This window comes from Thunnus maccoyii, chromosome 3, assembly GCF_910596095.1.
Source record: "Thunnus maccoyii chromosome 3, fThuMac1.1, whole genome shotgun sequence".
Classification (NCBI taxonomy): domain Eukaryota; kingdom Metazoa; phylum Chordata; class Actinopteri; order Scombriformes; family Scombridae; genus Thunnus; species Thunnus maccoyii.
Genome location: NC_056535.1, coordinates 29,830,124 through 29,855,995, shown reverse-complemented (window position 1 = coordinate 29,855,995; position 25,872 = coordinate 29,830,124). Strand labels below are relative to the sequence as shown.

General features: G+C 39.3%; 2 protein-coding genes across 11 annotated transcripts in view; both read right to left on the bottom strand.

Annotated features, from left to right (window-relative positions):
- The window catches only part of LOC121893985 (filamin-B), a 74,524-nt gene extending 71,318 nt beyond the window's left edge, over positions 1-3,206 (bottom strand). For both annotated transcript variants that reach the window (XM_042406226.1, XM_042406227.1), the window contains exon 1: positions 2,657-3,206. In XM_042406226.1, coding sequence (XP_042262160.1) covers positions 2,657-2,948 — 292 coding nt within the window. In that variant the 5' untranslated portion in view covers positions 2,949-3,206. The remainder of the gene's footprint in view (positions 1-2,656) is intronic.
- A 5,003-nt stretch (positions 3,207-8,209) lies between these two features.
- The window catches only part of slmapa (sarcolemma associated protein a), a 67,452-nt gene continuing 49,789 nt past the window's right edge, over positions 8,210-25,872 (bottom strand). For 6 of the 9 annotated variants that reach the window (XM_042406229.1, XM_042406232.1, XM_042406230.1 and 3 more), the window contains 10 exons: positions 25,254-25,328; positions 24,728-24,787; positions 24,327-24,452; positions 23,982-24,056; positions 23,789-23,889; positions 23,432-23,636; positions 22,371-22,488; positions 20,039-20,210; positions 19,716-19,850; positions 8,210-11,940 (listed from right to left, as the gene is read on the bottom strand). In XM_042406229.1, the coding sequence (XP_042262163.1) occupies positions 11,845-11,940; positions 19,716-19,850; positions 20,039-20,210; positions 22,371-22,488; positions 23,432-23,636; positions 23,789-23,889; positions 23,982-24,056; positions 24,327-24,452; positions 24,728-24,787; positions 25,254-25,328 (1,163 nt within the window). In that variant the 3' untranslated portion in view covers positions 8,210-11,844. Of the gene's footprint in view, positions 11,941-16,708; positions 16,797-19,715; positions 19,851-20,038; positions 20,211-22,370; positions 22,489-23,431; positions 23,637-23,788; positions 23,890-23,981; positions 24,057-24,326; positions 24,453-24,727; positions 24,788-25,253; positions 25,329-25,872 lie in introns of all 9 variants that reach the window. The other 3 variants (XM_042406231.1, XM_042406237.1, XM_042406235.1) reach the window with 1 other exon arrangement.

The window sequence follows — 25,872 nt, the reverse complement described above, 5'->3', positions numbered from 1 at the left end:
GCCTCAAGTTTTCTCCCCAATTTATGGAAAAAGAAGAAGTTGGAAACGCTGCAATCAAGGCTGAACAGTTATCGGAATTTTTATCAAAATCCCAAAACGGCCTCCTGCAATTTTCAAGTCACAGGAGGTGCAGTATTTGTTAAAAAGGAGAAATATGCGTCATGATACTGTTTTAAATTAAATATTGTTGTGCTGCAGAGACGTCCTGTCCTCCACATCATCATCATCATCATCATCTACAGACTTAAGATCCCCTCGATACTCACATCATAATCATTTTAATATGTTTTTCAATTAAAATGAGAGTAATGATGTCAAAGTTAACATTTCCTCTAATATCGCAAAATCATATCACAGCTAAAAATAATCGCAAAAAATCGTTCAGCCTTTGCTCCAATCAATGATTTACAATGACACTTATGCGCAGATCATTTTCTGAATCAACCAAATAAATGTTTGATCTGCAGAATGTCAGAAAACAGTTTAAAAGCCGAACTTAAAACACTTGTTTAATCCAACCAGCGTTAAAAAAAACCCAACGATAAGTTTCCAATCATAGAAAACTGAAACAATCTGAACAAAACTGATTCGATTCATTGATAAACAAATTGGTGCAGATTTATTTTCCTCTTTATTCTTTACCAGCTTTAAACAATTTAAGAGGTCAAAAAATCAAACAATCAAATACAAAATTTTGAAAACATGATTGTAATCACATGTGTGTTCATTAATTTTTTGGACACAATAACAAGCAGCTTGTTAAAGAAAAGTAGTTTTAAAAAGCAGAATAACTGAACAGCAGACGGAGGCTGAACATGTTTATTCTCACAGAGCTGACAAACCACATTAACAACAGTTGGCTCTGCATGGCTTTGTGAGGTTTTCTATTGGGGGGGGGGGGGAGTTGGGACTTGGGAGTGGAAATATTTTCATCCGGTACCCAAACTGAGGAGCCTTCACCTCTCTACGTGAAGCCAGGCTCATTAACACAGGTGTGTCCTCTTTCTGTGGGAGCCAGCTCATTAAAACACACTCTGCTGTTGCCATGTGGAGACTCCACACCCACAACATGCCAAACTCCATTGAGAAATCTGTCACTTTAATGCTGCTCTGGACAACATGATACATTTCAACAGTAATTACTGTGGGAGTCCATTCTCAGACCCGGATGTGACTGGTGCTCTCAGAAACCAACACTAGAATGGAAATGTTTGAGGTGTTTTGGTTCCAGTACTCAAAGTCTCCTTTAAATAAATATTAATCCGAGGAGAGAGAGGCTGAAGCAGCATGGTTTACTTAGAAAATGTGAGTTTTTCAATAGAGCATTGGCTTAATTGTGGGTTGTGTGTATGCCGATTTGAAAATGAGGTCCTGTTAGTTCTATAAATATTCTAAAAATAAAAATGTATTGATTATAGTGTCGCCGATAAGCAAATGCACGTTAAAGTAGAAGATTTTTAAACAAAGTTTGGTACACACATGTGAGCTGCATGTACTGGAGCAAACAGTATTTTCTCGTTAAACCTTAGATTTTAAGAACCGTTGGTTCTTTAATTACATGAGGTACTTTCATTAACTCATTTTGTTTCACATTAAAGTGAGAAAAAACTTAAAACCTCCGGCGGGAAACTTCCATATAAATGAGACCGACTGAACTTTGGTCTCCGGCAAAACTGCATGAAGCTTTCTTTATAAAACACGAGTCAAACTTGACTAAATACTCATAAACCTCTCTTAACTTTGACGTAACAGTAGCGCCAACTCCCATTAAATCTTGTTTTTAGTGTTTTTTTCCTCTAGATTACAAACACCGTCTCTCACCTACAGCTAAATGCAGCCAGGTAAACGGCGTGAACCACTTCTAAAACCTGATGTTTTGTAAGAAATACTTATTGCTTTTGTGTGTTACATGAATGCCGAATTAAAGAGTGGGGGCAGCTGATTCAGAAAATGTATGATGGTAATAATATATGATATATCTATACATGTGGAAAAGCAACTAGACTTTAAAATGGTAGATTTTTGAAGGCAGTCCGTCCTTTCCAGGGCAGAGAACCGTGTGTTTGTGGCTTTAAACTGGGAAAAGTGTGGAGAGAAAAAAACATCTGCTGGGACAACTAATATTAGCAACACCAGCACTCATGTCCTGGTTAGACTCTCAATTAACAGTTAAACTAATTAGGGGCCACCGGTTGAGGGTTTTTGATCCTCGGAGAAACTTCCAGACAAATGAATGGAGCGTCGTTACTCACCGACGGAGAGGAAACATCTCTAAAACCTGAGGTTTTGTATAAAATATTTATGGTTTTGTGTATTACATGAATGCCGAATTAAAGAGTAGGACCGGCTGATTCATGAGACACCATTTACATTAATATAAGATATATCTATACACGTGGAAAAGCAATTAGACTTTTAAATGGTAGATTTATAAAGGGAGTCCGTCCTCTACAAGACAGAGAACCGTGTGTTTTAAGGCTATAAACTGGGAAAAGTGTGGAGAAAACTCTGCTGGGACAACTAATATTAGCAACACAAGCACTCATGCCATGGTTAGACTCTTAATTAAGAGTTAAACTAATTAGGGGCCACCGGTTGTGGGTTTTTGAGCCTCGGGGGAAACTTCCAGACGAATGAATGGAGCTCCGTTACTCACCGATGGAGACGAGCCTTATGTTCTCCTTGTCCAGGAACTCCAGAGCCACCGACACGTTCTCCAGCTTCATCTGCCTGAAGTTGGGCCTCGGGTGGTACTTTCTGTACATCTTCTTGTGGCTGAGGACCTCCAGCAGGGCGATGAGTCTCAGGCCGTCGCCCAAGTCCAGCTGCAGGTCCCCGATCCGCTTGTTGACGCATTTCAGGTGCTCGTTGGTCCAGCGGGTGAAGGTGTTCTGCTGGATCTTCTTCCACGGAGCGTCCTCAGCCAGGTCCTTCTCTGTGGCCGGCATCTTTTCTTTTGTTTTTTTACTCTAACGGCTCTTCTTGTTCGGTAGTCTAAACGCTTCTTGTTCGGACTTTGGTGTGAGTGTGACAGGGAGTGAAGCGGTGTTTCCTCTGAGCAGGCTGAAGTTGATCTGCAGACTTTCTGATCCTCACCGAGACTGACTGTTGCTGCTGCTGCGTTCAGGTGCTGCCCCATAAACTCGGACTGTTCAGCTTCTAACTGTTCAGCTGAGACGTCAGTGGCGTATTATCGCCCCCCATCGATGAAAATGCTTTTTTGTGACCTTTTTTTTTTAAAATTTTTAAAGATCCCCTCCCGACATGTGTGAAGACCTATAAAAATATTCTGCTTGAAACAATAAAGTGTGTCTGATATGTTTTTTCTACAAAAAAAAAAGTAAATTACCACTTTAAAATTCTAAAAAAAATGCCATCTAGGCCTACTCCTTCTCACTCATTAAAAATCCCGAATCTATAAATATGCAAATACACAGACAGGTGATAAATTAAAGGAAAAACCAACATAAAGTGTCTTAGTAAGTTGTTGGGCCGGTGGTGCAGAGCGCTGTCTAACATGTCAGTCCAAAATCTCCCACAGATGTTCAACTGGGTTGAGATCTGGTGACTGTGAAGGCCATAGCATACGATTCACATCATTTTCATGCTCATCAAACTATTCAGTGACCCTTCGTACCCTATGGATGGGAGCATAGTTATCCTAGAAGAGACCACTCCCATCGAGATAGAGATGTTTCATCATAGGATAAAGCAAAATTCCCCCCAAAGCATAACAGAGCCACCAGATCCCCTCACTGTAAGGGTCAAGCATTCAGACCTGGACGGGTTTTTCCTTTAATTTGTCTGTATTTCATGTCAGAAGTTTGACAGCTGGGGACAAGATGTCTCCAGCTTCACTGTAAAGTCCATTATCAGTGTTTGTGCACTGAAAGCTTCAGGCTTCCACATCACACTTGTGTAAATTGCATACTGGATGACCAAATTAATTATGATGTCACAAGTCTTACTCATAGGTACACGCCTCAGATATGAGATGAGCTCAGAGAAACTTTCCTCCTTTAGTAGCTGCAAGTGAAAACAAACACATATATCATTCTGCACAGTGAAGGAACAAGAAGAAAAACACATTTTTGGGTGGAGGAGGATTTTAATTTAAAAAGAAAACCTAAAAGCATTTACACTTAAAATTTTAGATGACACCTGGCTCTGGTTTATATGGAAGTTAAATGTACTATTGTGAGGACAAACGCCTTTGTTAAATCAGTGTAATGTGATATAATAAGTGTAGTTGTGAGGGACGTTGGTTTGGGGAAACAAGGTCAGAGTGATGTCTCTTGTCGCCTGAATTGATTCATCAGAAACCAGACATGAACTCAGTGTGAATCAGCAGCTCTGTGACTGTCAGGCTGATCCATTGATCAGTTTGGTTATTTACACAACAAAAACTTTTAGACTGTCACAGATCAATAAAGTTTGATCTGATCCGCTTCACGTTTTCATATTATATCTGTGAATGAACTGAGCTGCTCCGAAAGAGTTGGTGTTTGTTTGCACTCCTTAATCTGTTGCTCAGGCAACCAAACCCTCCATGACAAGTCTCAACACACACACACACACACACACACACACACACACACACACACACACACACACACACACACACACACACGGTAACACGGTATACATAACCATCAAACCACCAAATAAGACTTCAAAGAGTGAGACTTGGTGGTGTCTGAGGTTGTGTTTGTGACAATCAGACATCTGAGGACTGATTTGTACATTTTAGACATCAATGTCCTCTTGTTGTTTCCTGAACTGGTTTACATGAATCACAGACAAGTATTAAGTGATGTGTCAGCGTCACCTGCAGCTGGTTGGAATCCGTCTGTATCACTTCCTCACCGCTCTGCTGGAAAATCTTCACAATATTTCTCCTTTAAAACAGTATTTCAGCTCTGATTTCTGTGTTTTCTCCACTTTGTGCCTCTAACATACCTGGTTTTTTGTTTTTTTTTACATTTGATAAGCCCACTCAGACATAAAGCTCTTTTTATTCAGACTGTGTAAATTTGTTGCCTGTGGCGTTCAATTACTGTAAGTAGATTTCTAACCTGTTTCATGAGGAACAAGACTTCTCTTTGATGGCAACCGAAAGTAATATCTCATGTTAACCAGCTGCCATCTTTGTCTGCGTCAAGGAAAGATTTGTGAAGCAGGTTAAAAGTCTCTGTTACCAAACACCAGAGATACATGTGGAAGCACATTACCAACAGGAAGAAAGAAGAAATGTGAGGAATCATTAAAAAAAAAAACTCATGGAAAAGTAAAAACTGAGGTTTTAAGATACTGACTCAAAATGTTAAATTTCTGGGACATGCTTATGAAAAAGTAAATCAAATTCAACTCTGTAATGACAGTGATAGTGGTGAAATACAAATTATGACTTTTGAGTTACAATGTCAAAATAACTTAAAACTATTTAAGACAAAATGATGAGATACAAATGAAAAATGTTGACTTTTAAAGACAATTATGAGATACTACATCAAAATGATTACTTTTGATATTTTTAACTTAAATACAATCTGGTAATTATGAAATACTGATATTATAATTCTGAGATAAATTTGTTTCCTTTGTGAATTATGGATCTTATAACTTCTAGATGGTTTTCTTGTAATTATGAGATACTGGTTTTATATGAGATATTATAATTATGGGAACTTTAATGCTACAAGAAAATAATTTCTTACAATTTTAAGATATTAATCTTGTAATTTCGAAATGTTGTTTTTTAAATACGTTAATAGGATCTCATCATTTTTAAAATCTAAATGAAAAATGTGATTCTTAAGGTCTATCTGGTCAAAACTTTTGACTTTAAAAGTCATAATCATAATATTGACGTAGTATCTTGTAATCTTTATTTACAGAAAGTATTTTTTATCTTTTTTATTCTTTATATTTTATCTATTTCTTTTTTTTCCCTGCAGATAATGTGGTTGCTTTGACACAAGACGTTTCATACAAATATAAGTGTCTTAAATGATTTAAAACGTTTGTTCAGTAGTCGTGTCTTCTATCTGCGACTTGATGTAATCTTCATGTAAAGTCTTAAATGTAAATGTGACGATTAAACAAGAACAATAAATCCGTCTTTCTATTCCATAAATACTTCTGCGATGTTCTTAATTAGTCAGCCTTCATTAATTATCTTTTTAGTAGCAACAGATGTGAGTTCATGCTTTCAGTGAAACAAACAACAGTTTTCCACCTAAACTGTAACAAATGTCTCATGTTTTCATGTTTTAAAAAAAATCATCTTTTTAATAAACTTTTCCAACAGCGAGAATAAAAAAATGAAAACTTTTTTCTTTTCATTTACTTCTTTTGTTCCTTTGAATGTGTGTATTTCTGAGTGTTTTTCCCTCATATAGGACAAAATCAATAAAATATCAGTCACTATCAGTCACACTTTCTCAAGTATTTTCTTTCTTCTTTCCAGTTTTCTAATTCAACATTTGACTCTTTATAAAAAAAAGAGACACAGACACACTGGACTGTGTGCCAACTATTAATTCCTTCTGCATGTTGCAACGGCCTCGTAAAGATGACATCATGCCCCAGCTGGATGATTGATGCGTGTTTGTCGTGTGAAGACATCAGCTAATATCACACACACACACACACACACACACACACACACACAGTCGTGTTTTCGTCACTTCAGAGGACATTACATTGACTTACATCAATTCCCTGGAGACTTATCTTAACCTTCACATAACCTTCAACTAACCTTAACTTAACTTCACCAAGTCTTCACCCTAAAATTAATGATTTAAATTAAGGGGACTTCCTTTTTGTCCCTATAAGGGAGGCGAGTCCCCACAACATGAGGAATACCTGAACACACACACACACACACACTAGGCCTGTGTTTAATGGTGTAGTCTTTGGTTCCCTTTATGGCTTTGTGTTTGTGTTAAATCACACATACTGTATGTCCTCACTGTATTTTATTGCCTGATATGTTCATATAAAACTCCATTACTCAATAAGTTTGACATTTTTTTTTATTATTTTTTTATTGACAGTGTAATTTTAGCTCATAGTTTTGGTTTTGAGGCACATTTTACTATTTCGGTTCAGTGTTTCCAGCAGCAGCAGGCAGCTGTTTTCATCAAACAGGCTCCCGGTGAAAACTACCAGCTCAGCACCAAACTGCTGACAGGCAGCGTTAGAGGCGACACAGAGGAACATCTGGCGGTTACAGGAGATGAGTGAATATTGGATTTATATTCACCAGGTGGGAACAAACACGACTGTCAATGAATGTTAATTATCTGATCAGCTTCAGCAAATCACTGTACATTCACATCTGTAGTGTGTGTGTGTGTGTGTGTACACACTATATTCACATATTTTTGCACCCTTAAAATATCTCCCCTCTGTACATTTTATCCACACTGTAACTCACACACAATTACACTTCATTACTCTTTCTGTTAACTATATTGTAAATTACTTTGTGTACCAGGATTCTAACAAATCATCTATATACTTCTGCTCCTTTCTAATTGTTTCTATTACACATTTTGATTCTAATCTTGAGACCTTTCTGTTGTCTGTTCTCACTTACATTTATTTTGCTGCATCAAAACAAATTCCTTCTCCACATCAATAAATTAAATGTGCTGTATGTAGCTTAACGCCGCAGCGTTCAATCATGATGTCGACTCTCTGCTTGTTGCCTTTATTTCGACAACAAATCAAACCTTCGACTGCCTTTGAATAACAAAGTTATCTGAATCAGATTAACAGGATAATTTTAGCCTGATGACGTCATGTGAATTTGAATCAGTTGAACCATAATTGAAACCAGAGCCAGGATTGTTTTCATTATCGATTTAATATTTCAGTCTATAAAATGTCAGACAATGCCTGTTATAATTTCCTACAACCAAAGGTGATGTCTTCAAACTGCTTTTGTCTGACCAACAACCAAAAGATGTTCAGTTTACAATCATGTGACAAAGAAAAGCAGCAAATCTTCACATGTAAGAAGCTGGAAACAATGAATGTTTGCTAGAAAATTAATCAATTATCAAAACAGCTGCTGATTATTTTTCTAATCGCTGAGTTGTTTCAGCTCTAAGCAGAGTCTTGATGTGTAACCATTTATTATTTATTACAGATGTGTGTGTGTGTGAAGATGTCAGTGAATGAAGACGCTGGAAGCAGGTTTGGTGGGTCAGCTTGCTACAACTTTAATCCAAACATCGCTCTGCATATTCAATACATCATCATCATATCCTCTACATAGCTCCCTCTCATATCTCTAAACGATTTTAACAAAATAAGTCTAGTAGCACATCATTCAATAACATTTTATTTTACAATTCTCTCTCTGTACTGTAGTGTTTCTCTTTAAACATCAGGAATATTTGTTCGTTGTCTTTTTTTTTTTTTTTTCTTTTAACACGGAGACAAGACAGAGTACACAAACGATGACAAACGTTGCTCAAGAGTCCAGAGTGTGAATCAACACACACTCCCCTGTTCGCCAACACACGCACACACACACACACACACACACACCCCCCTTGAAATAATTTAATGTCTGCTTAAAAACACCTCAGCAGAGGTCTGAAGTGTCAAGTTCAGAGTTGGATCTCACAGCCGCCATGTTGGAGTGATGACAAGAGTAAAAGATTAACTTAATCCTGATGGAAATCTTGTTTTTCTCTATTAATGTAACTTCTCAGTTTGCTGCAGTGATGTACATGTGTACTCCAGGACACCGTGACATCACCGCTGGGTGTGGTTAAAGGTGCGACAGAGCAAACGTCAGACAAGGCCAGACGAGAGAGGCCAGTGAAGTTACTCTTTAAAGACAAACACTGACAGATTTGGCTCTCGAGTCTAAGATGAACGTCATGTTAACAACGCTACGCTAGCATCGACCTCCAGGTGCCGCTAACCCACGCTGATGTTCAGCACAGTGCTTCCAAACTGGTTTTGCTTGTGACCCTTTAATATAAAACATCTGCATGAGACCCTTCCTGACAGGATGAGTGTCTATTCAATTTATGGGTGATTTTATCATCTCTGACCATTTCATTTTAATAATCTTAAAGGCGCAAATAGTGGAACTGTACAGTATTTCACATGAAAAAAAGCAAATATTAGAGAAAAGTCTGAAAATTAATATAATTTTGTGTAGCAGAATTTAAGGTAATCAAGGGTCCTGACCATGAATGTATTAAGATAACTGGATACGGAGCTGCTGCTCAGCCTTGCTTCACATTTTTTCCCAGTGGCCACTTGCGGTATTGCGGCTAAAAAATCCCCTGCGGCCCAAAAAGGCATTTTTTTTCCCCGTAGACCACCATTATAAAAGAGAGTCTATACAACTGTTGACAGGACACCTCAAACTGCAAATAAGGTAAAATATGACTCTGTATTATAAATTTTTAATCCATCAAAGTTTTATGTCTGTAAAACTTTCCTCAAGCCTAGAAAAGTGATTTTTAGAAACAGCACTGTGCATTTTCAGCGGGCCGCACAGCACGGAAGCAAACCTGGAAACTAGAAACTTTTTTTTTTTTGGCTCATGCGCCAGGCGAGCAGTTTTCATTTGACTGAATAGGCGCCATCTTTGAGTCCAGTATCCAGTTCGTATAATACATCCATGGTCCTGAGCTATCTAAAGCTAACACGAACATGGGAACATGCTGATGGATACATGGTTGTTAGATTTTGAGCTACTCTGTCATGAACTCAAGTGGATATTTTTGACCTGTTAACGGCGCTACACGGATTCATCCTTAATGTCTGAACCGTGAACGCATCCAGTAGTTGAGACTTTTCAGTCTGGATCACAGCGCAGGATCGACTGTCATCATCCTCAGAGCTGCTCATGTGGGTAAAAAAAATCTTCTTCCAGCTGATGTGAATTGTTGGGATGAAGCCACAATAATAATCTTAATTCAAACTGACTCCATTCACTGAAGAAGGCCAAGAGTAGCAGTTGAAAGCGTTGGAGAAAGCTAGTATGACACTGACAGACCTCTGACAGTCGAATAAACCAAGTGTGTGTGTGTGTGTGTGTATATGTGTGTGTGTGTTTATCAGAGACAGTGTGTGTGTGGTTGTGTGCGTGTCTGACCGCACACATACACAAACTGTGGTGTTAGTTAGTTACATCAGAGGCACTTTGACCCCCTTTTCTGTGCCCTCAAAATAAAAATTTAAAAAAAAAAAAAAAAAAAAAAACCCCACAGAAAATAAATCTGATTTTTATTTTAATAATTTGGCTTCAAGTTTCAACCCCGCCCCCCCCTCTTAAAAGGAAAAAATCAAAATGTAGAGAAACACCATGTTAGACATCCAACATGGCCGACTAAAACCAGAACAGAGCAGAGCCGGACTTCCTGAAACCTCCTTAATGTGAACACTTTCCAGCAGACTGAAAATCCAGATCAGGTCGACAGAAACACAAACACGTTCTTTGTCACGTTTGTGCTCGTTTTGTGCTGATAAATCCTGGATGTACATTCGTTATAAAGCAGATTATCATGAAGTACTAAAGCATAATCCTGTTTAGTGATATATGGAGCTGATTATGTCTTTTTATTAGTCTCACTGTATTTAACCTGCTCAATTTAAACAGATGAATACAGATTTAAGTGACGGCTCTAACCACAACCTGCCGCAGGTTCGCTGTATGTCAGTATACGATCATTTGACTGAATACAATTTTGTTTAAGGATATGCACCATGTGAGCATTATATTGACTGAAATATTAAAGGTTTTACGACTAGATTATGACAGGGAGCCCCTCTAAACAACACAGCTTCAAGATGAGGTAAAAAGACCCAAAAGCAGTTTTTATTTTGCTTTATTGAGCTTTAGTGGTGCATATAACCAAACAAATTTGCATTCAACACCTGAACTGACACTAACAAACACATTTGGATAAAATTCAACATGTTTATTATTATTATATTAGGCTGTTGTTATTTTAAATCTTTTTTATTCTACACTCACAAGAAAAAAAAACAGGACAATCTTTTTGGCATGAAAACTCCAAATATCAGCAGCAACAATCCAATAATAATCCTATCAAATAAAGAAAATGACACGTACAGATAAATGACTCAAGCTGAAGACCTCAAAGCCTCATTTCTGGGACGCAGCTGAAACCACTGAGCTGTTTTCAGGATTTCAAAATCAGACTGATGGAGGGTTGCAGCCCGGTTCATCCAGAAAGTCTAAACCATCTCTGGCGGAGCTTCAGGCTGGCTGCTAGCAGACATCCAACAGCCAATGAAATCTATCGAAAGATGTGCGCAGATGCTGCTACCAGCGAATGCAGCTTTTGTGGTTTTGAACAGAGACTTTTCAGTTTTGAGAGATGAAAGCGGATCATGTTCCCCTGACTGGACTGAGACTGATGGAAAGTGCCACGTTCGCTTCCATCCCCGTTCCGTTTTCTACGGGCACATGTGCGAACGTCACTTCGGGCAGGTTTGCGTGGAAGCTCGGCCTGCTGGAGAACAATTTTGTTACCCAGAAATCAGCAGAGAGACGAAAAAAAACCAAAAAAAGCCCCCACCACAGCTGAGAGAGAGCCGAGAATAAAAACAACAAAACTCCTCGCTGCAGGAAAAAAAAAAAAAACACAAAAAAAAAACAACAAAATAAACCAAGAAACATCTGAATCCTCTGTAGAAACCACAACCTTTATATTCCCTCTACAATTATGTACAATTAGACTTTATACAAGTAAAGCAGTGATGCTCTCCTCACAGCGCTCTCTGTGTGTGTGTGCGTGTGTATATATGTGTGTGTGTGTGTGTGCGTGTGTGTCCATCCTAAGTGGAGCTGCTCTTGGAGAGGTTGGGGTAGAGGACGGCTGCCGTCACGGCGACCATCACTGCGATGACCGGCATCCAGGGGCTCCAGCCGCTCTGTCCGAGAGACACGACAACACACACACACAGAGACAAACAGACGAAGAAAATCAAGTTAGTGTGCTGCGTCGTCTCCAAGTTGTTGTTTTTTTTTATACTTTAACTCAACCAAGACTGAAACCAGAGAGAATGAAGAAAGAGAAGAAGAAAGAAGATGCAGAAGAGGGAAAGAAAAGTACAGAGGATTGCATAAAATAAAATAAAAAATATTATAAAAGAAGCCAAAAACATGAAGCCCCCAAAGTCCCAAAGAGGATATTTTTCCTTTCTTGGGCAGGAAGATTATTTATCTAATTGGGGAAGTTATCTAAATAATTTTCAGCTGTACTCCTGACAATCATAAAAACTGACAAAATGGATAAATAACATTTTAGAATAGTAGAAAATGTCTAACAAGACTTTCTTTAGGGGAAATTTTAAGTTAGATTTTAGAGATACTATATTATGAAGCGCAGTTCCTTATTTTTATAGGCGGAGTATTTCTGAAAAGGCTGAATGTTAAATGATTTTTCTGAAGGGGATCATTCAGTCGTCTCTGGCGACTGCACTTGTTTTCCTGGAAGTACTGTCCGTGATTTTGGCAAAGTGTCTCAAAGGAGGAAGTGTCGTTTCATGCAGAATCTTAAACATGAGACTCGAGTCGATGTACCGTTTAAAACTTTCCGTACTGAATAACTTGCATGTCTGTATGATACATTATGACATGGTGGTGATGGTTGGGGGGTTTTGTAGAATACTTTAAGGGTTTCTTTACACAGCGAGACTATCGGCTTTAACACGCGAACTTCCACTTGTGTAGGTAAAGTGTGAGAAAATCCTTGCGTGCATGATCTGTACAGGTTTGAAGCAGGATTGTGCGACATGATGATATATATCATGCAATGAGAGAAAAATGTCTATCGTTTCATATTATGCTCTGTTGTTTATTTTGTTGTGACACAAATCACTTTACAGCAATATTTTTCATCATTTGAAGTCCATCTTTTGCACGGATTACATTGATAAATTGCTCTTCTTGGCTTTTTACTCCAGAGGCTTTTATTGCATTTACAGTAACATAACGAGTTTAGTTGTTGTCAACTTTCCACCGCTGTCTGTCTCCTCTGCTGCGCTGCAAACACACGGAGGATTCAGCCCCGCTGCCGCTGCGCTGAGAAAAAGCAGAGAAGCAGCGAGACGGCGACTATAAATGACAGCAAAACGCAGCAGAGACCGTCTTTATTTATGTTGTTTACCAAATGTATGTCCATTTGTTTAATTTCAACTCAGTGTGAGAGTCTCTGCTGCTTTTTGCTGTCATTTATGGTCACGCTACTCTCCTCTGCTCTCGGCGGGGCTGAACCCTCAGTGTGTGTGTGTGTGCTGCACACACAGGAGAGACAGTGAAGCAGGTGACGCACTCAAGCTGACGAAAACTACACTTGTTACATTACTGTAAGTGCAATAAAAGCTTAGGGAGTAAAAAGCCAAGAAGAGTAATTTAATTTAATCCACCCAAAGGACCAACTATTTATTCATTGAATTAAAATAACCTATATCAGGATATGAGATGATTTTGGTCATATCGCCCAGCCCTAGTTTGAAGCATCTGGTGATAGACAGGGCCGAGGTGATGTTTGGAAAAGCTACCTAACACTTCTAATACCTCTTTATAGTGTCTCTGAATAACCTCTGGGTCACTGCTTCTGCTGAATTATTTTCTGTGAGAAGTTGTCAATACAAATATACACACACCAGATGGTTTTAACCTCTTCATAACCATGTAAGTCTTAACTCATAATGAGTTCTGTAAGTAGTATATGTAACGAGTGCTCAGGATCAAGCTCAACTAAGATGTGATTCTTCACTTTTGAGGCCGTTTTCTTGGCGCTTTGTAAACATCCGTTTAAACCTCTGCATCTGATGAAGTCAACAACATGTGTTGTGCTTTTATCAGCTGATCTTGTCGTCTGTCAAACCACACAACAGATGATTCCTGCTGAGGACAGTCAACGTTTTTGTGTTTGAGCGTTTCGTTGTCATGACATTCTGAGGTGAAAATAAGACTTTTGCTGTGTTGTGTATCAAACACAGGAAAGCAGCATGGTAGAGAAGCGTATGAGTTTATAGTCAATTATCTTGGTCCCACAAGATAATGACTTAAAAACAGAATAAATAAATAAATAAATAAATAAATAATATAATCTCTTGGGACTTCAGGGACTCTGTACAAGAGAGGTAGAGGAAAGCAGTAAATAAAAAAGGAAAAAAGAGGGTTAAATGAAAAAAAACACAATTGAAAGCAGCAAAGTAAAGGAGGCCGAGGAGGCTACCTGAGTAGAAAAACAGAAAAGTTACAGACCAGTTTTCCTTCCCAGCAGACTGGAAACACTGGTCAGACATTCCCGAATAAACAGACAAGCAGCGAACAACCAGCACAACACAGGACGAACATGATGGGCAGAATGATGAATGTTTAGAGAAAATGAAGAAGTGGCTGCAAGGAAAGTTCAAGAGGCTGAATGTAGACAAAAAAGGGAAAAAAAACTGCAGTGCAACAAAAAAAAAAAAAATAAAAAATAAAAAAAGGAAAAAGACTTGAAGATCAAAAGATGGATGAGTCAGTGTAAACAAACCACCAAACCTGTACGCAGGTAAAATAAGACAGAATAAAAGGAAAAACATCAGATTAAGCAGCAGACTGGATGCATGAAATGGAAAAAAAAAAACCATAACAACAAACCCTGTTTGCAAGAGATGGAGAGAAACAAGGCATGAAATTAAATAAAATGAAAAAAGAAAAAAAAAAAAACAGGAGCACCAAAACCCTGAGAGTGAGAGGGAAGTGAAGCAGTTAGTGAATGAATGAGGCAGGCTGGAGCAGATGTCATATTAACGGACTTCCATAAAGGAAGTCTGACTCTTTAAGAAGACTCATTTAGCTTCATACTAGTTAGAATCATTCAAAATAAGAGATTCATTGGGTCACATCCTGATTTTTATAGAGACTTGTTGGTGTTTAAACAGCTTTGTATTAATTAATACAAATTTAAACAATCCTGCATTATTTGTGAGAGATTTTATTTTATGCAATTCTCACAATACTTCAGAAAAAAAGGTCGAATTCAAACTAGAAGTATATAAAGTATTAAGTACATCTTATCTTAATACTAGCAAATGTCATTATTCTCTGCCCTTCTCCAGTTAAAATAATCAAATTTAGGACAACTGTCATGTATAATAATTAATAATCTAAGCCTTGGCGAAAAACTAATATCAAGTTTTCTAAACTTTTGTCTCCTTAATTTTGACTTCACAGCCAGATCTCTTACCACCGGGCTGACAATCACTTTCAACAATCTGAATGATCTCTCATCCAATACCTCAAACTAACCATTTGACACTTACCTGACAGGCTAAACTGAGGGCTATAATTATGTTGAAGAATATGTCAGGTGTTGTTCTCTTTTCTTCTTGTCAAGAAATCCCATAAAAAGACCAAAACCAACAATGACTTAAACAGGTATTGTTGTGTATCCAAAGCCTGATATATATCATTTCTCTGTGCCATTGAGCTCCATCGTTGTCCAAAAACTATTAAAAACACATCAATGAGCTACATTGTTACACTGGGTGACATATTTCTTTGTTACCATGTACACAAACACTGTAATTTATTTTGATTCAATCCCACATACAACCTCCTGCTGTCAGAAATACTTACTAGATCATAAAAATGTGAATTAATTTTGAAAAGATTCATGTCTCCAGCAGGGACCGATGGGTTTGAGTGCCACAGACAGGGAGGGAAGTCAGAGTACTGAGAGACGGACTGACACATTGTTGGTTTTCATCTTTTCATGGGATTTGTTGACAAAAAAATATATATATACTGATGATGTCTGTACTTTCAGCTTCTGAGAGCTTTTTTTCTTGAGGACTGATGTTTGAACCTGTCCCCCTTGAACACTATAAACATCAGCAGGCGCTGCGTAGACTGATGTATCCTCTTATAACGAGGGTCTGTAGCTGGTGGGGGATCCAACCTTTTAAAGAGTTCGGTGTTAGCCGCGGCAGAGAGGAAGCAGAAGAAGTGTGACTGACAGCCATGCAGTTAGAGCTGCTCAAACCAGACAAAGACAGACCACCATGATGATTATGAAAATGATGACGATGAAGAAGAAGAAGATGATGATACTCAGTCTTAAAAGGGAAGAGTAGGAGGTGATGAGAGCGTCCTGCTGATCAGAATTCAGGGTTTAACCGTCATGTAGCAGCAGTCTACATCATGATTAATTAAATCCAAAATAATAAACTGCACATTTATCTTTCATGTGCAATTTAAATTTGTTTCATTTCTTTTTATTTTACACTGGTCCAGTAGCTGTAACATATCTGACCCTAATTATTACTGTATCATATGTGTTATTGGTATCTTAATGGTGGTAGATCAGGAAAAAAAAACACCTGCCAAACACCTTTTACAGGAGCTTTGGAGGTCAAAGGTCATGACCATGGTTTAGATTTGGCAAGAATAATCATTTCTGCTCCAGGAAAACCTGCTTTGGGTTGAATTTTAGCCAGTAAAACTTAATGGAGCTCTGATTCCAGGGTGTGGGTTCCCACTAAAACCTGACACCCTGAATTCATCACAGATCAGGACGAAGTTTTCACCTCCGTCATCTTTCCTTCCACAGATGATGAACAGATGGAGGCAGCAGAGACAGACAGACAGACGGACAGACAGACAGACAGAGAGACAGACTGATGTCATGTCGGTGTGTACCTTTCTACCACAACTGGCCGAAACACCAGTAGAGCAGAGCCAGGACAAGGCCCATGAATATGGCTTGGACAGGCTGCAATATGGATGGCTAGAGGGGAAGGAGTGAGGGGAGGGGAGGAGGGAGAGGAGAGGGATAAGAAGAAATCAGCCGGCAAATCAACCAAAACCAACATGGAGGATGGAGCAGCTACGGCGAGGGGGGAGTGAGGGAGGGGAGACAGAGAGAGAGAGAGAGAGAGACAGAGACAGAGAGAGAGAGAGAGAGGGGAGGAGGGGCGGGGGAGTTGGAGGAAGGTAGGTTCGTGTCAGATATCTAATCAGGCATTTCTACAAAGCAACACCACCATTCCTACATATTCAACAGCCACACTGATAAAAACACCACAGAGGAAGAACTGCCATCCATCACCAGGCTTGTTTTCCACAGCAGCAACTCTTTCCTGTTGGATTTCAGCCCATTAACTTTCGGCACCAGGACGCCTCGTTAAGCGCTCTGAAATTGAACCCTACTAGCTGTTGGCAGATAAACAGTCCACTGATTTTAATGAAATATGTCAGTATGAAATGTTCGGAATCTGATCTTTAATAAAAACAAAAAAACAAGAACAGCAAATCTCTCTAAATGAGAGACACAGATTCACATGAATAATACTAAAAACTGTTTCCAGTAAACATGCTAATGCATGGCATTTGTGCCTGGTGAAGCTAAATAATGCACGTAAAGGATAATTCCAGGTTATTTGGGTATTATTTTCATAGTTTTGTCTATCAGTTCTATCAGTAATAATCATACTATACTCACCAAAGTAATAACTGAGATCTAGAAACACTGATATCACTGCAACGTAGTGCGACTAGCGACTGTCAACGTATCCCGGCTACTGTTCTCTGACTACTATGCAGTCTAGACGACATGGTTGGTGTGTGTTGTACTTCAGATAATCAGACAGATTGTAAACAAGCCAAGAATCCGTCCAGATTATGTTTAATCAATTTATTTTAACTGAAAGTGACTACAGCTGAAATGTCAATAATAATAATAATGTTAACTATGATGGATGTTTATAACAGCAGTTTGGGTCATAATTCTACAGTTCACCTTGGTTCCCTCTTTACAACCTGTTTCTTGACCCGCCTGTTTGGTGACAGTGTTCCCAGATCTCTGTTATTAAATTGGTGAGTAGAAAGTTATTACTGACAGAAATGACAGACAAATCTCAGACTTGTTGCCTCACAGAACTTTTCAAATGCAGGAACTTTCTAAGGGGACCGAGAACCTTTTGGGGGACTAAACCTGTATTTCAACCAGAAGAACCAAGAAATTAAATTTAGTTCCAGATGTAAAAGAAAAAACTTACTTTTTGAGTTCGTAGGGCTGACCATCTCTGATTGGTCAAACACAGAAACCACAGCTTCTTCAACTTGTGTATTGCACTGGGTGCCACTAGTACTAGTATTAATATCAGGATAACGATTGGATATTTCTCGTTTGTTAAACTTAAAAATAAAGTTAGGTTTTAGTGTCGGTTTCCTGACTAATTTAAAAAAAGAGGGACATAAAGAGTGTGGAAACGAGCCGAGAGTACGAGTGAACGAGAGCGGGAGCTGTGGTTCCAGAGATTAAATTGAGAGAAATAAAACTTTATTTGCAGATAGTTTGATGGCCGTTTCTAAAGCAGAAATAAATAACCGTCATATACTCAGCAGATTGGCTACTTTGGAGACAGATGTTTTTGGAGTTTTCAATCTCATTTTCCAAATCCGCACATCTCTTTTTCTTTTTATTCATTACATCTAACTCAAACATCAGTAAAAACAAAGACCAGCAGGACGAGTCTGTTGTTTCTTATGTGTGAAAATTGCATTTCAAACACTGTCATTGTTTTATAATCATCAGTCCAATTTGCCTAAACTACACGGTTATGATGACGATGTGGAAACACAAACAGAGACGTTCAAAAGGGACTTTTTAATTCTTAGTTTAGTTCCTCTGGTTCCATAGTTCCTGGTAGTCAAAAAGGGTCAATAAACCAGAATTATCCTTTATTATTATTATTATTATTATAATTATCCTTTATTTTAAATGTTAAAATAAAGATGGTTCATCTAGTCCTGCGACTCTGGGTCAGGACTCTTTTTTCTGAAATGTTCTGGTGAAACACAAAAAAAAAACCTGAGGAACAAGACAAATATCAACAGTCACATCAACGAAGAACTGAGGAAGAGGACGAGCTGAAGACAGGTAGATGAAAGAGAGAGAGAGAGGAGAGGAAGAAGAGGGGTAAACAGAGGGTGAAGGTTGCTCTGCCTCGCTGTCGTCCTTTGATTTTTCTGATTCGTGTTTCCTGGAGTTTTCAACGGCGGCGGAGACAAACTAACAGCTGTTATTAATCAGTTCAGGATGAAAAGGCAGGAGAGGCGATGATGTCACATGACGTCACCTCAGCTGGAAGAGCCCAGAAGATTTTTTTTTTCTTTACCGTCAGTTTAGTTTAATAAAAAACAACTGTTTTCTCTCTAACGTACAGTTTCTATGCTGATTGATGTTTCTGAGCTACAAATCACACTTGTCAAGTTAATGATTATTTTGTTATGATTTGTAATTATTGTTATGAGATTGTGTAGCGGGATTGAAGGTGTGATTGAAGGTTCATTGGGAGATTCAAACAGCAGTGGTTGGTGAGACTTTTTCGTCTTTAGATTTAGCGAGTAAGCAGTGAGGAGGGAGGCTGTGAACTGAAAGTGCTGTGTGGGCTACAGCTAGCAAGTCCAAGACTGCCAACAGTGTCCAAAACAAGTCTGGTGCTTCTCCTGCGTTAAAATGTAAGAAAAAAAAAACCTCCGAACTGAAGGAAAAACATCAAGAAAAACAAAACATCTGGATTTAAAGCTGAGCAAACACACAATAAAAAACAATAACTGTCACAACACAAAGAGTCCATATAGTCTTTGGTCTTTTTAAAAAGGACGTGTGTGTGTTTGTGTGTGTGCGTGTGCGTGTACTCACGGAGCTGGTCTTGTCCTGCAGCAACTTCAGGCTGCTCCTGCACTGCTCCAGCTCCTGGTGGATGTTCAGCTTCTCCTGCTCTGTTCTCTCATAGCGCTGACGGAGGTCCAACAGCTGGGACTGTGTGTCTTCATACTGTATGCACGCGCACATACACACACACACACACACACACACACACACACACACACAGCAAATCACATCACATCATGTCTATAAATTGTCAGGTCATCAATATCCATAAGGAAGTGACTTAACAACTTAAAGTGATTGTGTATCCCTCTATGCAGTGTGTGTGTGTGTGTGTGTGTGTGTGTGTGTACCTCTTTCTGCAGTGTGTGTGTGCGGGCCTGGGCCTGGTCCAGCTGGCTCTTCAGCCTGCTTTCGTCCTGTAGGTGCTGGTTCTCTAGTGAACCCAGTTTGTCCTGCAGAACATCCTTCCTCTTCTCCAGAGACTCCAGACTGCTGCTGAGGACCTGACTCTGCTCCCTGGTGCTGCACACACACACACATACACAAAAACACACACAAACACACACAAAACATCAGCATGTCAGCAACACCTTCATCAGTCCCTCCACCTGTGATTTTAATAATATAAATCACATAAAACTGTCAACTATCTCCCACATTTGCAAGAGCATGACATTTTTTAACCCAGCAATTGTTTCTGCAAAGATGATCAAACTGGAAGAATTCCAACTTCACCAACCACAGCAAATGTTCAGAACAACATTTGGGAGGTTAAGTAAAAAAAAAAGCCTTGATCTCCACTAACAACTTTGTTTTTTTTGTCTCTAGAACTTGTCTTCTCAGGCATCTTTGTCCCCAGCTTATGAATGCTATAGTCTATTTCCTGAAACTATCCATTTTGTTTATGGGACTTTCTTACGCAGCACGTTAAGAACTACTATGATGAACTTTTAGACAGATATTTAAGGCTGCGAGCCGCCATATGAGGACTGAGACGCCTGTGAAAATGTCATTCTCGAGATCAAGAGATTCCTAAACTCATTTTTACGCTGACTGGAACTTATTACACACTATGATTTGCTTTGAGTACTTTGAATAATTGTATTATTTTACAGATGACTTGTAAAACTTCAACCTAACCACAAAACTCATCAATTTTCCCCTTTTAGTTACTGACATGTCAGAAAAGACACTTATGAGGACACGGAGAGGAAAGTGTGAGAGTGTTTATGATTTTTCCTGCTCGAGCTCCATCTGTTCACTCTCGCTGACCTCATCTGTCTTAAACATTTATTCTGATCTGGGAAATTATGTGTTGAATGGATGGATTTCATTTATTGACAGCAAAGATTGCTGGACCGGAGAAAAACCTCCCCTCTGACCTCACGGGGAAATTCCTACTCACACAGCTCTCAAAAATTATTATCTGCTCATGTATGATACAGTGAAATATAGAGTTTTATACATGTGGTTTTCAAAAACCTGGTTTCAAACAGGACTTTTAATTTACTGGTACTGTATGTTTGGTTTCTGCATGTTTATTTCTTATCACATCCACACTGTGCTGCCTTACTAACTCGTTAACGTTAATAATTTTCAACGACGCTCTAGAAACCCTGCGTGCAGATATTTACAAAACTAAAAACAAAAGGTTCAAATGTCACTGAATTTCACCTCGGTGTAAGAACACCGCCTGACTTTGGGGGCAGTTGATTTCTTTGACTTGCAGTTTGTGGTTTTTATTTCAGCCACAGATGTCCACATGTAGCGTAACTTCTAGACATCATCGTTGATTGAGTGTTTACAGTTTAGGAAAACTGCTGGAAAAGAGCATCTCAGCAGGGATGTGACAGTGAGCTGCAGCAGCTGACATCTGCACTTTTACTGGAATAGTGCATTATAGATGTTTATGAAAAGTGCTGCATGTGGCATCTACACTTTATTGGAAACTAGCGAAAGTGTAAGTCCCACACAGATGAGATCCTGCTGAGCTCTCAGCTCCGATGAAAACAAGCAGTGATGTTTCCTCTCCACGTAAAGGAGACGGATCTGAACGAGCCTCAGAGAACAGAGGCTTCAGTCCGTTAACCTGCTGACTGCTCGGTCCGGTTCAGTCAGCTGTCAGTCAGCTGTCGTCCCGTCTTCCTGTTCTACCTGAATCAGCTGGACGCCACGTTTCCTCCTGTCCTTTCCTTTAATGCTGAAACCAAACTCTGAACCCATCAGATCCTGCGGACCTGGCAGCGCTGCTGTCAGCTGTCCTGAGCCTGAATTCATCGACTCAATCAACGCTGTCACAAAGACTTTTAGGTCCAATTTTAAACATTTTGACGTCCAGTTTGACGCATTCTGGATACGTTTTCTGTTAACCTTTCCATTTTAAATTAAAGTGTAGTACATTTATATTTATATTCTTTAGTTTTGTTATTTTCCATAAAATATTTATTATCTGAACTGAATTATCTTGATTGTTACAGATTTCAATAAATAAATTAATTTAATTTAATATTTTTTAGAATTTAGAATTATTTTTTATTATTTTCCAGAACCAAACAAATCACCACAAATATCCTCTGCATCACTGCACAAGCAGAAACAAAAAAAAACAAACAGAACATGAAAAAGATTTTTTAACGCTGTGCATGTGTGTGTGTGTGTGTGTGTGTGTGTATATATATATACCTGCTCAGCTCAGACTCCAGGTGGTGCAGTTTGTCCATAAGAGCTTTCCTTTCAGCTCTCAGGCCGTCACAGTCCTGCTGCAAACACACACACCGCTGCTGCAACGCAGTACACTCCGCTGAGAGAGAGAGAGAGAGAGAGACAGAGAGAGAGAGAGAGAGAGAGAGAGAGAGAGAGAGAGAGAGAGAGAGAGAGAGAGAGAGAGAGAGAGAGAGACAGAGAGAGACAGAGAGAGAGAGAGAGAGAGAGAGAGAGAGAGAGAGAGAGAGAGAGAGAGAGAGAGAGAGAGGACCAGAGTGTAGTTATAATTAATATCTAAGAAAATACTTAAAGACAGATGTTGTTAAAGGTGCCCTGTGGAGTTTTCTTGTAAACCAAGTTTCTGTTTACATTCAGTGTTTCTTACTAAAATGCATTAGAGGCATCCTTTTATTGTCTTTTATCTTTTAGCACTCATGGTTTAATTTCCCTACTGATCTCCTTTTCTTTTCCTTTACATTATTCCTGTGGACATCATTGTGTTAACACTTGAATTTAAAAATGTAGTCATTATTTATATGTCCTTGTGTTTGTACAGACAATATTAAGCACTTTGTAAACAATGTTTTTAAAAAGTGATATATAAATAAAGTTATTATTATTATTATTATTATGAGGATGTTGAATACATTTCCTTCCCTATAGAACATTTGCGAAGCAGATTTTTCTAAACAGTTTGAATCTTGTATTGTTTACATCCATGTTCACTAACTAACAGTCTTCCTCTCTCCTGCCTTTGTAGCGTTCCTTGGAGCATTACTGCCACCCGTTGATCCACACCATTGGCGGGAATGTTTGTCACATCCGTGTGATACTAATGATCACAAACTCCACAGGGTAACTTTAATCTTGATTCAGAAACAAACAACGACAGATTGACTTTCATCGGCATTTTGATGCTCCTGCAGTGGAAAAGGAAACCAGCAGATTCACACACACACACACACACACACACAAACACACACACACACACACACACACACACACACACACACACACACACACACACACACAGTGCTCACTCTGCAGCTGGTTGGCGGTGTGCTGCTGCTGTTGCTGCTGTGTGAAGGCCTCCTGCAGCCGGCTGATCTCCTCCTCGTACTTGGCGGCTGTGCTCCTCCAGTGCTCCAGCTCGGATCGGACACCGCCCAGGTCAGCCTGCAGGGCGGCGATCTCGCGCTCCCGCTCCGCCGTGGCTGCCTCCATGGCATGCCGCAGAACGAGAATCTGGCAGCAGAAAAACAATCCGTGGGTCAGAGCGGAGTTGGGTGGAGTAAGGGTGAGTCAGAAGGAAGTTGGAAGGAGTAACAGGGGTGTCAAGAGGAGTTATGAGGAGTCAGAGGGGAATAGACAGGAGTGGTTGTGAGATAAAGCGTTACCTCCTCCTGCGCAGAGTATAGCTCATCTCTGGTGCTGCAGATGGTGCTCTCCCTCTGCTCCCTCAGTGCCTCCATGTCAGCCTGCAGCTTCCCAAGCTGAGCTAAACACACACAAACAAAGATTTATAGATTTAAACACATGCATGTGTGTAGCATCTCGCTGTTCTGTATGTGTATGTGTGTGTGTACTAACTCTGCAGGTACTGGATCTGTTTGGTCGACTCTTCAGTCTGCTGAGAGTTACTCCTCCTTTCCTCCTCCAGCAGAGCTACAGACAGGCACAGATCGTATCAGGTCACGCGGTCATCATTTTTATCTCACTGATCCTTTATAATATCATGCATCATGTGATGTATAATGACAGTAATATTGGATTCAGATTTGTCAGAACGATGTCAGAAACTAATGTCAAATATTAGAGGGAAACTCAAATCTGCTGCCTCCCTGCTCAGTGATGAAACTTACCATACAGAGTGACGGAGTTCCAATGATATGTGTGTGTTAATTGAAGTGGGGTTATTTTTATACTGTTAGTTACCTTGTAGCTCCAGACATTTCTGCTTGCCGGTGTTGGCTAATTCCTGGGCCTCCAGGAGCTCTCTGTGGAGATGGTGGATGACCTGCTCCGTGTCTCCAGGCTCTAGACCGGCCCGATGCAACTCAGCTACTCACACACAAAAAGCATTATTAAAAAACTCTTTTAAGACATGTTTTAACCATTTTATGCACTGCAAATTAACAACATGATAGATTAAAACAATAAAGCCTTTTAAAGGAGCTGCAGCCACTAACATACAGTATCTGAACAGCGCCCCCCTAACGGACAATTTACTGCATTACTGAATGTGTTAAATACCTGGTTTACAGCCTTGATTAACAGGTTTATGGTCAGATTGTACAGAACAGGATAAAAAAGCAGAGATGAGTTGCCATGGTTACCTTTGAGCAGAGCTACTCTGTTCTGTGGTTCATTCAGCTCCTGATCGTCCATGTTGCCGTCTGAAACGTACACACACGCACACACACACACACACACACACACACGTTAAAAATCATGTTACCCATATCCCAACTAGTGTTTATATTAAAGACTAAATTTATAAAGGTCTTTAAAAGAACAGCAAAGTGCTTTAAAAAGCCACAAGATAACAACAACAACAATAATATGACAATAAAATGATTAACATGATTAATAGCTGCAGACAACAGTTACAACAGCAGCGTTGAAAATAAGTCTAAATATGTTTTATTTAGTTCTTAGCATTATATTTAGAGCCTGATCCATGATGGATTCATTAGAGTAGATGTTCTACATATTACAGATGAGCAGACTTTAACACTATTGAATAAAAAGTTATTTAAAGTCAGTTTGAAAAGTGTTGTACAAATGAAATGTATCATTATTATTATTAGCTCAAACTCAAAAAGAAAACACTAAATAGATAAATATGTGTGTGTTACTGACCTGACGTGTCGTCACTGCTGCGGTCTTTGCTGGGACTCAGAGTGTCTGACATGTCAGACTCTTTGGCATCCATCCCTAAACACACACACACACACACACACACACACACACACACACACACACACACACACACACACACACACACACACACACACAGACACACACAGACACACACACAAACACACACAGACACGCAGGTCAGCCAGGCAGGGACAGAATGGGTGGGACAAATTTTTGTTTACAGTTACAACTAGGCAACATGTAATGGCAAACAAAATAAAGAAATAATTAAATAAAATAGCAATAACAAAATAGCAAGGCTCAGAGAACTTGATAAAGAAGCAACACACATGTTTATATGTGCAAACCCAGATATGAATGTGTGCAGTTCACTGACTGGAGTTACTGGAGTGAATGAGGTGCAGCAGGTGGTGAAACAGAAACAGCAGCAGCAGTTTGGAGCAGCTTCAGTAACATTCACTCTGCTACAGTGTGAGGACAAATTTAAGTTTGAACCAATCGTAGTGAGGACATTTCTGCAATGTGAGTCTTTACTTCAAAAGGACTGTTTGAGGGTTAAGACTTTGTTTTAATTAGGGGAAGAATAAACACTGGCGTT